The following is a 14,452-nucleotide window of genomic DNA, read 5'->3' on the forward strand; positions in this document are numbered from 1 at the left end:
CCCACATGATTTATGTGGAGAGAAGCTCATTTTTGTGAGCTGGACCTCTGACAGTGGATATGCTTCGGGGGAGAGAATCACTTGTGTACATCCTCTCTTTTTGTACTCAATTACTGCTGGGTTTCACCCACTAGGTTTTTATAGACTGCAAATACTGATTTGCTCAGCAAACCCAGTCTGTCTGCCTGAAAGCTGGCAGGTGAAGCCTAGTGCTGGTCACAGCTGTGGCCATTGCAGCCCTGCAGTGCCAGCCCTGAGCGTCTCAGCTGGTGGGGCAGGCCAGAGAACAGAACCTGGGGACTGTGAAATCAGCACATCAGGTCAGGAAGCTGATGCTTAATGCCAGCTTGGGAACAGGCAGACAGGAGCTGGAGCCCCAGTGCAGCATCCCCATCTTGGTGTCTCAAGAAGGGGGACATCTCTTGGTGAGGTTCATCACTTGGAGGCTGCTCCCAGATCACACAGGGCTCTGGACATGCTGAAGCCTTATGGGCTTTGTTATCCCAAATAGGAATTTGTTGAATCTCATGAGTTCTGTATTTCTACATCCTGAGCTGAGGATGACACATGCATTTCAGAGAAAACCCACCCTTTTTCTGGAACTGTGTTCTTCTGTTATTGTGCATCTGCCCACTCTCCCACTCCCCTCCCACACATGGTTTGTGACAGCATCACTGTATGTTCTGCTCTTCTCATGTAGCACCTCCACAATACGTTTTCTATGTTTAGGGGAAATTGCTCAGTCTCCATTTTTACTTGAAAATGTAATCTTCAGACTGATGTCTGCAGAAGAATTTGTTTTTGTTAGGATCTCTATACATAATGCGATGATAAGCCTGTTCCTTCTTTTCTTCCTTTTTTTTTTTTTTTTTTTTAGGAAAATATGTCTAAGAATATTTATTTCCTGCAGGGACATAAGCTGTGTCAAATATTGATACTTTATGTTCTTCTCCCCAGACAAGATATACTCTTTCCAAAATAATCTATCAAAAGTAACTTTTTTTTTCTTTCCTTCCATATTTTTATGTCTCTTTAAGGTCAGGGAGGAAATGTCTGTTGTGCATAGTAGTGAACTCATAGAGCTGGCCTGAATCTCTTCTTTGCCAGTAATCCTAAAAGAATATTTGCTATCTTATTTCATTTTATTTGGGATCAGTTGTTCAGTTCCAGTGTCTGATGTTTTTCTCTTGTGTGGCCTGGGTTAGAAGGTACATCAGGTCCTTGGTTAGCTTGTAAGCAAGTTTCCTGAAAGAATAATAATTTGATACTGAGGTGATGAGCCTGTGTGTATCAGTCATCAAAAGATGACAAATTGTTTGATAATAATGACTGCCATAAACCCTCCTCTGTGTCAAACCCTACTGTGTGGACTATGTTGCAGGATTTAAACTTTTAGTGGTTTAGATACCTTGAACCATGATCTGGGGAAATCCTAATCTGGGGTTTTTAAGTGTGGTGGCTTGTGATTTGGTCTTATTTGTAAACTTATTGTTTAAGATCCCATTAAGAGGTTGGAAAGATATCAGGAAAGTTCAGTTCTACACTACCAGCTGTTAATTTCTGGTTTACAAGTGATGGTACCTGTGAGGTTCATACAATGTGAAGAGGTCAAGGCATGCCAGAGTCCTATCAGGGATCCCAATCTTCCCCCTTATTCTATTCCCATGGCTTCCTCCACCTGTCTCAGTGCTGTGGTGGCTGTTACTGCAGCCACTTGTGTTTTTGCCATAGCTTTGTGTAGCCTAGTTTTCTACAAATGGAACAACTGGGAGAGGAGAGGAGCCAGAAAAAGCTTGGCTGACACTTCCTGCCCTGTCCTATGCCTCCTTCCACTAGGGAAATGTGTTTTGGATTGAATGCACAGATCACTGGCTCAAATGCAAAATAGATCCCTGTTTTAAAGATGCTTTTATAATGCTTTGTAGCTTTCATATGTAATTCTTTGTGAAAATTTGGTCCGTGATATTTTCAAAGTGAAACCTTATAGTAACCATAGAACTCATCAATGAGAATTGGTTCCATGGTGACGATCAGTGGTCCTGCTTCACATGAACTGGGGACCACCAAGTTCTGTGGGGTAGTAGGGCAGTGTGAGGGAGGAGTTCAGGCTGATCTATGAGCTGCTGTCACATGAAGAGCTCTCAGGATGTCTGTCACTTGTGGTGGGACTGTGTTACAGGGGAATTCATGGTGCATGGCTCTAGGGACCATTCAGTACAGTACCCTGAAGTCAGGGGATGTATTGCAGGGGGGAGCTTGACTCAGGGAATTGTTTCTTTGGTTTGGTGGGGTTTAGTGCTGGTGTCTGTGAGCTGCTGCATCCCTGTGGCTCTGGGGTGGTGACTAAGCCAGGGATGCAGACGGCTCTGCTGAACTGGGGAGTCCCATCCTACCTCCCCCTCAGCACCTGCCTGAAGAGGCCGGAGCAGTGGCGCTGGAGGGAGTGGAATGGGATCGGTTGTCTGCTAGCAACCAATGCAAAGCCTCTTTTGATCTACCCGGGGCCTGTTTTGATGAATAAAACTTGATGCTGATAGTGATAAGAGTTACCCGAGCAGGCGGGGGCAGAACTTTGATGTGCTGGTTTAGCCGGGCGTTAAGCAATGAGGAAATGACAGACCCATCTGTCTTGGATATTAGTGCCAGTAATTGGTGTTCCATACCCGAATGATATTTGGGGAACGGGAGTGACTCAGTAGAGACATATTGTCACTGACTCTCTTGGTCGCTGTTGGTCTGCAGGTACAAGCACTGTCCATCTTCAAGGCAGGCCCTTAGAAGCTGTTTTAGGAAGTGCCTGAGAGCAGCTTTTGGGGTTGAAAAACAACAAGCAGCACCCCTGCTATTATTTTTCCTTTGGTCGTGTTGAGCCGAGCGGGGCAGGCTGAGCCCAGATTACGCTGCGTGCTCTGTGCTGTCCCTTCTCGCTGCTGAATGCAGCTCTCTTGATGCAGCCTCACGTGGCTGCAGAGAGGCACAATGAGGATTTGAGCACTGCCAGCCCTTTCCAGGCGTCTCTCCCACTGCCTGCAGGTGAGCAGGCTGAGCCTGGGCTCTCCCAGCCCCGCGCATTTCCCTCCCGGCTTCCTACGGACCGCCTCGGCAGTGAGGGAGGATCGTGAGGAGGAGGAGGGGAGCAGCAAGGCGTGTGCCGGGCTCCGGCACAGCCGGTGGCAGCAGCAGCAAGTCAGTAAGTCAGACTGCACCATTTTCTTCTCACCCTGCGTGAAGGCGATGTGAAAAGCTGACGGGAGCTGCCCCCTCCCCCTCTCGCTGGGGATGCTGAAGTGAAGCCCTCCTCCCAGACAGAAGACGCAGTCTCTCTGGAGGAATCCCAAAAGACCTTCCCAATTTGGTGATGTGTGTTTAAAGGCCGATTTTTCTTTTCCTTTTTTTTTTCCCCTCCCTGTTTTTTTTTTTTTTTTCTTCCTTCCCAGCTGAGTCTGAAGCCCGCCTTCTCTTGCAGGCACCGCCAAGCTGAAGGGCTTGCAGCCTGCTAGGAGGGATTTTCTGGCTGCTGGCGTGTGTGTGGCTGCGGGCACTTTGGCACCCTGCGTGCTGGCCACGGCTCTGCTGCTCCCCAGCCATGGGTGCTGCAGGGGCTGGGGCAGAGCCGTGACCTTTCCTGGGCTGCCCGAGGAGGAAGAGTGGATTACGCCGTGAACTTGTGGCTCGCAGCCAGTGCCCTTGCGGAAAAAATAAATCACCTGGATAGCCGCGTGTGCTGGGGACAGCTTCCTTGGGGCTGGGCTTCTCCTCGCCAAAATGGCTCATGCGGCCGCTTCCATTAAAAAAGTTCGGGAGTCTGAAATCGAAGAGAGGGAGAGAAACCTTGAGAAGGAAAGGAAAAGGCAGCGGAAAATCTCTAGGGCTGATCGGAAACGCAAGGTATGAGGGGGAAACCAGCCCCCTTCTCCCTTTCCCCCCGCCCTTCCTCTGTCTGTGCAGTACTTGACAGGTGTTCGCTGCCATGTGCAATGCTCTCCCCTTCGTTTTCCAGACCTTTCCCATCACGTTTCCCTTTTGCATCCCTTCCCATCTCCTCGGAACCCTGCTGTGGTCTTAGCCCATCTGCAGTGAGATTAAAGTGCCATGGCAGCCCACAGTCATGCAGAGAACATGCACGTAAAGATGGCACGCTGGTATCTCCACTTTCCCTTCATCCCAGAAGGCCTGGAGCTCCCTGCCATCGTTCCCAGCCAGGTGCTCCAAGCCCCTGGCTGATCTGGAGAAGTTCTCAAGGCAGGGAGGTGGCTGTGCTTGTGCTTTGCAGTGCCAAGGTGCATTTCTCTGCTTCACAACAGCATTTCTCCCCCATTTCCCATTTTTAGTTCCGCTTCCCGCCTCCTCAGCAGTGCTCAGTGCTCTGTGTAGGACCCGCCTTGGGGTGCTGGGAGCATCAGCTGAGCTGTGTTGCAGTTTTTGGGTGTCACAAAAGGGATTCTGGGCTTGCCGCTGTGATTCAGTGTATTTACACTGCACATTGCAGGTATATTTGTCTAGGCAGGGCCTGGCACACAAGTCTGCAATCTGACGGGTTTGCCTCTGTTACTGATGGCAATTTCTAGTTTTCTTAAGGTATAGCTCTTTAGATGGTTCTGATTTTGGGGAAGTTTCTCATGTTTTGTAATTAATTGTTGTTTTCCTTCTGTGTTAGAGGGAATATCTCTCATTGTCTTGGGATGAAAAAATAGAGAACAATAAGAAAATCAATAGAGATGATTTGTTTGCCCAATCACTCTATAGTTTCCAAGGACACTAAAAATACAATAGTGGAGAAAATACTAAAATGAAGTAAAATGAAGGTTGTGTTAATCTCATCTTTAGGACTGTGATACATGGGGAGAGCCTGTGTTAATGCTTTCTCATTGCTGTTTCTTTCCTTCTATCTCTGGATTATGTGGCTTGTGATATGCATTAACCCATTCCCTGACGCTGTGTTTTTATCCATTCTTTGTGAATTTCTCTGGAAGGGAAAATATCAAGAGACAATTCCCCCCCTCCCCTCTCCCCTTTCTGCTACATTGCATGTAAACACACATATCTGTGAGAATAAATGCCTAGAATTCAGCCTTGTAATGTTTGAATTTACAGATTCTTTTGGCAGATCTCTAGAATTCAGAAGCCATCTGCTCCCTTGGCATACCTGGGCAGTTTTGAATTTGTTTTGCATTCAGTCTTAAGGTTTTTTTATATTCTGAACTGCATGGCTTACATAAAATGACAAAGGCCGTTTGATGCCTTTGGGACCTCTGGGTGTGATCTCCATGACTTTTCAAATGCTCACTTTGAGTTCATTAAGTCACATCCAAATTGTCTTTATGAAAACCAGGAATATAATTTCTCATGGATGCAGTGTCTGGATGCTGGGCAGGGCTGCTTGGAGCAGATTGTGATTACTCTCCTAATCCCTTAAATGGGGCACTGCAGCATAAGGTAGTTTTTGTGATTACATTTTTGATTGTGGAATCCTCTGCAAAACAGCCTTTTTAAAAAATGTACTTAATGTGTAGATGTCCTTGCTGGAAGGGCTTTTTTTTCCTGTCTGCCCAGCACCCATCTCAGTTACTTAATTGCGGCATGCGTTGTTTTTCCCGATTGTCACAAGTCCTATTTCCTCAACGTGTTTGATTGCAATGCCTGTTGGACTGCTTTAATTAAAGCTGGATGGAATTAATGCTGCCCCTCCTGCTCTCTCTGTTCCCAGAGTGCAGCATATCCCTGGCTGCCAGCAGGCAGGCTCAGACCGCATCCCTTTTGGTAACCGTGTGTGCTGATGCAGGCTCCTCACCAGATTACTGGATCCAGGGATCACCAGCAGGCTTTGCTTAGGAAACACAGGGAACACTCCAGTGCTCTGTGCCTTTCCTCCTTTTTAATATTCCACCCCTGCTCCTGGCTGCCTTCTACTGCGGCTGTACCTTGCTGTTACATAAACAAGTGCCTGGCTGCACCCTGAACTTGCCTTCAGTCAGATGGTCGGGGGTGGGTCAGCCTGGGCTTTTCCATCCTGCTGCTGCTGCTGCAGGAGGCACACAGCAGCACAGCCATGAGTTGTTTATGTCTGTATCTGTGCATGCCCGTGCTGTGCACAGTGCAGGGTGTAGAGCAGAAATGTGGGTCTGTATGCACACCCATCACACATACCAACCCAAATAGAGAATATATGCTACATACAGTCTTTTTATTTAATCATCAATTTAAGTGAGGTACGTATCTGTGAGATATTTATGTGTCTGTCACTTTAATTCCTGAAGAGCAATAAATGGTTTTACTGTGAAATGGGATTATCTCCTAGTAAGGGCCCTCCCAGTTCTCATTGACTTTCTTGGAAAATGGAGGCTAGGAACAAATTAGGTGTGCAGGTCCGTGAGAGGCAAAATGCAAATGAATATATTTTTGATTGCTCTCAGCACTTGCAGTGTTTCTGCATGGGGGGAATCTGGTTCCAACTTTGTGATTTGTTTGAAAGGCCTTACACTGCAGTGAGTGGATTTTCTCTACAATGGAGATCCATTTTGTTTGTGGAGGGGTCATTGGAGTGGGGGAATGTGTCAGGTGCTGTGGGCTGTCTTTCCCAACCCTCACTTGGAATGTGTCAGGTGCTGTAGGCTGTCTTTCCCAACCCTCACTTGGATACGTGCCACACACCAGTACGAGCTGAGTGCACGAAGCGCTCATTTGGCCTCATGATAGAAACTTTTCCTGTGTCCCTGGAACATCCTGATTATGCAAAAGAGGATAAATGAAGGGCCATGGCTTTATCTCTTCCACTCTGGCAGGATGCTGGGCATCTGTTAGTACCATGCCACCCTTTTCCAGGCTCCCAGGGATGCTGCAGGGCGTGGGCTCCTTGTTCCTCTGCCTCTTGAGTGTTTTGCCGTGTGACCATCACCTGTCTGGGAGCAGCACTGCTAGCTGGCTGCAGCCCTGTGCTGTTGGGCTGGGACCAGAACGTTCTGAGATGTTGTCACAGCTGCTGCCTGATGTAGCCCCGGGCCCTCACAGGCCCCTGGCCAGCAGGAGCAGCGAGCTGCTCACATCCTCTCTTGGCCAGCCTTAGTGGTTCTTTAAGGATGAACAGGATAATTCCATGCTCAAAAACTGGGAAAAGGAGTTTGCACACTAAAGACTTTCTCTTGTGTTCTTTTTGAGATTGACTCATTTGATTTGAAAAACCAGCTGACAAGAGATAGCTCTACTTATCTTGCATCCAAGTTAGAAATTTTCCCTTTTATGCAGATCTGATCTTTTCTTGCAATGTGTAAGGGTACTGGTGCAAACACGTGTATGTAAACAGCCTCCCACCTTCTGAATAATTGTATGGGTACCCAAATGTGCCAAGAACATAAAAAACCAGGTACTAACACAGCAGGTGAGCAGCTTCAAATATATAGATTTTATGGCAATTTAATTCCATTTTGCCTAAATCCAGGATACATAAGGCCCAGCTCCACTGGCCTCTCGGTGCCTTTGGAGAGAGCTGCCTGTGGCTCACCCTTTGCAGAATGAGGCAAGGGAACCGGGGTCGTTCTGTGACGGTCACTCACTGAGTCAGCAGCCAAGCTGGAATTACAGCCTGGGAATCCAGCTGCCTAGCCCCTGGCTCTATGTAACACATGTTTGTTCTCCCTGTCTAAAGTACTTCTCAAAGCAGACAAAGCTTCCTGTTTCTGCATGTGACAAGTGTGGAAAAATTTTTTGAAAACTCACATAAAATCCCAAAGAAAAAGCCTGTTATAAAAATGGATTCTACTGCCAAATGAAACTGGTTTTTGAATGTTACAGATGTGGTTAGCTACATCTAACAGACTGCTACCGTTTTGCCATCAGTCATGAGGACAGTTTGACAACTGGTCTGTACTGGCAGTAGTTGTGTCTTTATTTAGTATTTTTAAAAGGTTTAAATAACTTTTATACCTTTTTTCAGGCCAGATTCATGAGTGCAACCTTCTTAGCATAAAATGTTCCGCAGCATCTGGAATATCCATCACTGTTTGCTAAAAGAGATTGAGAACCAATGGCATCAGGTGAATTTTGTCCTTCCCTTGACACCCTAGAGCACATCTGAAGCTCACAGAGAGCTGGACAATACCTACAGAAAGACAATGATGGAGGGATTCTGCTGCTAGCAGAATTCCAATGTGTGTGGGGAAGAGTTAACATCCACTAAGTGCTTTCCATTATGGAGATGCAGGAGACAGGAAATGAGTTTGCTTTGTTTTACCTCAACAGCAGACATTGTTTCACATTACCATCTCCTTTTTCACAAAAGAAGAAAATAAGAGACTTCTCACATTCTAGAAAATGTTGTCAGATTTGTCTTAAATCCAGGCCCACTTGAATTTCAAGCACATCCTTGGCAGGGAGGGTGGGTGTTTGTTATTGGGTGCATGGGCTCTGCACCAAGGCCAGCAGCCCCACAGTTCATCCCTTTGGAAAGGGCCAGAATTCAGTGAGGAAAGAGGATATGGAGCACTAAGGAGTGCTTGGTGTGCTAGAAAAAGGCATTCTGAGGAGGAGGAAGTCATGCAGAGAGCCAGTTCTTTGCTCTTGGACACTCTTGTGTGGTTCATGGATGCCAGCTACTATCACCTGGTGTGAACCTGCTGTGGGATCCCTGTGGAGTTCGTGTCAGGATAAGGAGGGGAAAGAGTCTCTCACTGCTTGACCTCTGTGTGCTGGAGCTTTCAAGGTTCACTGCAGCTTTAACCCGCTGTTCTTTCCTTAGCACTGAATATGTCTTGTCTGTTCAGTTTTGTGTTCGTTGCCTTGGCAAACGTCTCTGTGATTCACTGGAGTTTCTAGATGTTTCAAATGCCTCTCCAGCCATGAAAAAAAACCTTTTTGGTGTTTTGTAATGGAGTGATGGAGTGTTTGCGTAGGAGGTGCCTATTCCTGATGCCCTTTGAGCGTTTTCCTTCTGTATCTCAAGCTTATATTTTCCTTGTGGAGCTATTTCTGGGCATGAAAATAATACCTTGCTGGTTTGCTTCCTTGTGAAGTGGAGCTTCTTTGGATGACATTGCACTTCAGACTAGATTGGGACTTGCTGCTTCATTTTCTCCATATCCTGTTTGAGGGATGTGATGTGCATGGGCACAAATACACGGTGTTCTGAAGAGAAGCAAGATTGATGATCTCCAATTCCCTTGCTTCTGATGGGAAATGAGCAATTTTCAAGTTTAAATTTGCTAACCTTTATGTTGTTGTCTAATCATTCCTTGATTTATATGTGGTATTTCAGTTAATTTCCTTGGTAATTTTTGAAACACAAGATTTATTCAATCTTAATAAATCATATGTAGACAGTATTTCAAAACACAGATAATTTATCTCAATGTGGTTTTGGTATTGTGGGTGACTGTGCCTCTTCAGAAGTTTAGGTTGAATTAATCCATATCTGGAATACTGGGGAAAAGATTAACAGGGTCTGTCAGCTCTATTGTGTGAGACACTGGATGCAGGAGGAGGAAAATGTGTTCCTGGAATGCTAAATCCCTTTGCATTGTAAAGCTTGTGGGTGCAATCCAGTGTCATGGCAGACGCTTTGGATTTTATGGCAGCATTAACTCATTATGTGATTGTTTCTAAAAAGCTATGAAAGTGTCCAAAATGCCCAAGTTTCCATCTCTCCCTTTGTCTTTATCAGTGAAAAGAACTTCTGCTGAGCTTTGAAAAGAGCAACCAAGAGAGAGGAGAAATGTCACCACCTGCCTACAGTGACTGTCCACCTATCCTGTCTCTGCAAATTTAACTTAGCATGAAAGATGAAAAAAAGTTGAGAGAGCATTTGCACATTGTAGGAAATCATCCATGATCAACTTTTCTTGCTTTGGGGATGGATTTGTTGACCTTCTTGTGAAATATTTTGTGTCCTTTAAATTCATTACTTTTCCTGCACCACTGGAAGAGTTATTATGTGATGTTTGGGTAGCTTTGTGTTAAGCAATTAAAAAATGTTTAATGAGGATGTCAGATGTTAAATTGTGAAGTGTCAAGCTTATGAAATCTGGCTTCTGTAATTTAGTCCCTCAGGCTTTTCCACTGAACTCCTGGGGAAAGTTTGGCACCTGAAGTGAGAGCAGCATATGAGCTCTGGGTTGATAGTTTAATGGGGAAAGCTGGAGCCGTGCCTGGGGGATGCATTGCCAATCTATAGTGCATGCAGAGGGTGGGAGCAGGAGTGCTGCCATTCAGGCACCACCTCCTTGCTGAGATGGTGCCACACACTGCAGCTGGCAGGCTGATGGATTGTCACACTTTGTGACCTGGCTCTGCTCACAAAACATCTTCTGGGTTACTTTTTGGGAATGAAGGTGCTACTCTCAGGTTGTGTAAAAAAGAATTCCTGTTCTCTGGGTCAGTCTCAAGCAGTTCCTTTGTGCAGTCATGGTGCTGGTAGTTTTGTTTGAACATCCGATGAGTTCTTCCATACATCTTGATGAATGTGCCTGTTAGCAAGCTGTCTTTTTAGCCTTAGACAGCAAAAATCAACTTTTTTCCCCTGCTCACTCCATGGAGCTGTCCAGGTAGGTTTAGATATTCCCCATTGTGACACAGTTATATGTAATATTGGAGTATATAATAGGAATTACTGAAATCTGGGGAATGTAATTAAGTGAATTTTAGGTGGTTCACAGAGGTGGTGCTGTTCAAGGGTTTTCCCTTGGGAATTGTTTGTGGAAGTCCCATGTATTGTAAATATATTTAATGTGTTGCTTATAGTTTTTCAGAGTTGCTTCAAAACCATGTTAATGCTCATTTCTACGCTAAGGCCTTCCACGTACGGATCAATACAGATTAATTGCTAGCTGCCCTTTTATAAGTGACTGAAAAGAAAGGCTGCAATTAAAAAAATGTCTGTAATTACCTTCTATTTGTTTATGCTAATGAAGGATTTAGCATGTTAACCTCCCCAAGGTTAGCAGGTTCGTTAGCTCCTTAGGGCTTTGGAAAAGAGACATTTTGGGGGTGAGCCTAAGTAGGTTTCAGAGTACACATTTCTGTTTAAGGTCAGTTTTTTGTTCTCCAGCAGAATCCTTTTCTGATGAAGATAGGATAAGAATGAGCAGAAGGAGGAAGGGGAGAGAAGTAACACAAGATTTTAAGTTATCCTGTTTGCCTGTGCTCTCAAATAGCCCAGTGAAACTGATTGTCTGGGTCAGGAAAAATTTAGCAAATATTAATGGGATGCTGCTCTTGTACATGACCTAAAGAGGGGTGTGGATTTCTTTTGCCCTGATAATTTAGATCTGCCTTCTCTTTATTCCTGTATGTGAAATAAGACAGCATTGACTAGTGGTGTTCACCCAAAATGAGTGTAACTCCTATTTCTCCAGGCTGGTAGAAAATTATTTCAGCCTATAGAACCATGATTACAAGCCTTTCTAAGCTGTTTTAGGTTGAATAATTTAAGCTTATTTTAAATTATTTACTATTTCTGGCCTGTGCTATGGCAGGATGTCTAACAGAGACATGTCACTGCTCAAAACCAGTGAGGCTGGTGCAACAGGAGACTGGAGCAGACAAAAGCCACTTTGTGCCTCGCTGCTCAGGCCATGATTTACTGGGGACTGCCTGGACCCACTGGGGCCTTCTTGTTCCCTGGCTTCATTTCTTTTTAAAGGCACCAGTGCAGCAGGGAGGATGAAATCACATGCATTGTGTTGATTTTAGTCTCACTGCTGGAGCAAGAGGAGGCAGTAACTAAGATATCCCAAAAGGCCCCCATACGTGAGTGGAGAATAGTTAAGCTCAGCAAACCTTTTCTATTTTTGTTGATGAACATGGTGCTGGACATCAAAGCTACCCAAAGAAAAATATTTGTTGCTGCCATCCATATTCCTAGGCCAGGGAGACTCAGTTCTGCTTAGTGAACTCAGGTAACAGTGCAAGTTATCTCTGTTTTAGCCTCTCCACAGGGTGTCCATGGATTTAATATCAGCTCTGTTTAGTTACTGCTGGGAGTCAGGGAATCACAGAAGGGTTTGGGTCAGAAGGGTCCTTAAAGCCCATCTCATTCCACCCCCTGCCATGAGCAGGGGCACCTTCCACTGCACCAGGCTGCTCAGGGCCCCATCCAACCTGGCCTTGGACACTGCCAGGATAGGGCAGCCACAGCTTCTCTGGGTGACCTGTGCCAGAGCCTCCCCACCCTCACAGGAGAGGATTTCTCCCAGTTATTCGATCTGGTCCTGCCCTCGTTCAGTGTGAAGCTGTTTCCCCTTGCTATTGAAATAACACTCTTGCATGATATACATTAAAACCTCAAAACTTTATGTAACGGCAAAAGGAAAACCAGTAGTTTTCCAAATGATACCTATTTATCTTGTTTGTGGAAAAGCTTATGAACAGGCACCATTTGAAAGTGTTTTGGTACTGTGGAATGACTTAGCAGGATGAATTGAATAAAATCTAAAATGCTGATGTGAGCCTTAAATTGCCAAGGCAAGCTGCTATGTGCAGAGCAGCGTGGCTTTCATGAGCATGGATTTGTTTTGCAAAATTTGGCATTTGCTGGAGACAAAAAGTGATACAGATTTAAAAAAAAAATATATTTTGACTGGTCAGTGCAACTGCTGTATCATAGTTAAATTTTCCTGAGGAAATGCAAGGAGACTCCATAGCAACTAGATGAGACGTGTGCTATATTCTCCATGCTGCTGCTGTGTTTTCTTGGGAGAATCCAGCCATCCCCCACTGCCCCCACAGCCTAGCTGGGCTTGGCAAATGGCAGCTGCAGCCACTGGCCACTGACTGCGCCAGGGGTATTTTTAGGATCATGAAAAATCCCCCAGGTTGTATTTTTTTTACTTTCTTTTCTTGGTGAGGACAGCACAAAGCCTGCAGTACTGTCTGAAGGGTAGACAAACCACTCAGGCACTCCTTTGGTAATAATTTATGTACTAACCTCTCCTTTCCTGGGATGCAGGTGTTATCTGGGTGCTTCAACACAGCTCTGTGCACCCTCAGGTGGTGCAGGCTGTTAGCCTGGTGAGTGATGAGGCCCTGGAAAAGGTTTCCCAAAGAAGTGAAAGCAGAAATAATTAATAGCTGTGCCCAGAGCCAGCTCTGCATTGCAGCACGAGTTCTCCCAAGCCTAAGGAAGTACGTGCTTGGCTGCCTTCCCCGGGTTTCTAAGGAAGGCCAGCACTGGACCTGTGTGGTTCGGGGGTTGCCGATGCTCCCGGTGCCTGCGGGGCGGCACTGCAGTGCCGGTGGGATGCACTGCCCTGCAGAGCCAGCACGGGGCTCGTGTCCCTCCCAGTTCCATTTGTCCCTGCAGCCCTGGACCAGAGCTCTGCTCCCAACCTTGGTCGTTTGCTCGGAGCGGTGCTTGGGAATTCATTAAAGCAGAGAAGTGAAGGAAATTGTTGAGGGCAGCTTAGGAGGAACCAGTCCTGCTACAGCTGCTGAATATGCAGGTGGTTGTAAAGGTTAATTAACACCGGTTTTCTCTTTATAGCCATCATCTGGCTGGATTTAGCAGCACACATTCCATTATTTTGGGCAATAAACCATCATTATGTTGTAGTCTCTGCATAGTTGTAATAATGATCATTTACCCAGAAGTGTGAAACACAGGAAGGAGTATTTTATCCTTTTTAAACCAACTTCAATGTGCAAGCTTAATGATACAAAAGCAGAAGGCTTGAGAGGAAGCAGCCTCCTTCTGGAAGAGGTGTTTGAGATGGAGAAGGATAATTTGTAGATAGGGAACTGTATTTAAAAGTTATAAAGGAGCACTTCGTTTTATAACACTATATATTATAACCTTAACTCTTAATATAACTTAACCCTGAAAGATTTGCCAATGATTTCAGGAGATTTAGTTTTTTTCCAGATGATTTCAGCCAGGAGATAATTCACCTCCTATTACATAACCATCTTAGTGATTTATATTTTCCAATGTAATTTTTAAACATGTGTGCACTTTCTGTAATATAGCTCTGTGATTGAAGGACAGATTATGTATGGTGGGAAATAATGTCACGCAAATGTACCTTGTCTTTATGTAATTCTTAGGTTCTGTGACCCCTCCTGTTCAAATCACCCCGTTGTTGGCACGAGTAGAACCTTGGTGTTCTGGCACTATTTATAAATTTAATACCCATCTAAAAATAATGATTAAAATAAATAGAGAAGCAGAAAGCACTGGAAAATCCCAAATGGAATTGGAGAGAAATCTGCAAAGGCAGAGGGGTAAAATGAAGGTGGTTTTTCCCAACAGCTGGAACTCGAGATGCCCATGTATCTTTTGCAGAGCAAGCATGCTTCCTTGCAAAGCAACTAGTGCATTCTAACCCATCTGAATATTTAGAAGTTCTAAATATTCTTCTCTGGTTTAACTTTTGACAGTCATTTGCAGCAATTGAGATTGTTCCAATCTATGATCCTTTCAGTTCTGTAAGGACAATCTGCAATATGTTTTGCTGTCTATTTTATCCTG

General features: G+C 45.1%; 1 protein-coding gene across 43 annotated transcripts in view; it reads left to right on the forward strand.

Annotated features, from left to right (window-relative positions):
* ANK2 (ankyrin 2) overlaps positions 1-14,452 on the forward strand; it is a 273,565-nt gene that overhangs the window by 120,995 nt on the left and 138,118 nt on the right. For 5 of the 43 annotated variants that reach the window (XM_064711481.1, XM_064711464.1, XM_064711462.1 and 2 more), the window contains exon 1: positions 3,184-3,888. The exons of 13 other annotated variants lie outside the window; for them this stretch is intronic. In XM_064711481.1, coding sequence (XP_064567551.1) covers positions 3,766-3,888 — 123 coding nt within the window. In that variant the 5' untranslated portion in view covers positions 3,184-3,765. Of the gene's footprint in view, positions 1-3,130; positions 3,889-14,452 lie in introns of those variants that run through there. 25 more of the 43 variants (XM_064711455.1, XM_064711451.1, XM_064711452.1 and 22 more) reach the window with 13 other exon arrangements.

This window comes from Zonotrichia leucophrys, chromosome 4 (assembly GCF_028769735.1).
Source record: "Zonotrichia leucophrys gambelii isolate GWCS_2022_RI chromosome 4, RI_Zleu_2.0, whole genome shotgun sequence".
Classification (NCBI taxonomy): Eukaryota; Metazoa; Chordata; class Aves; order Passeriformes; family Passerellidae; genus Zonotrichia; species Zonotrichia leucophrys.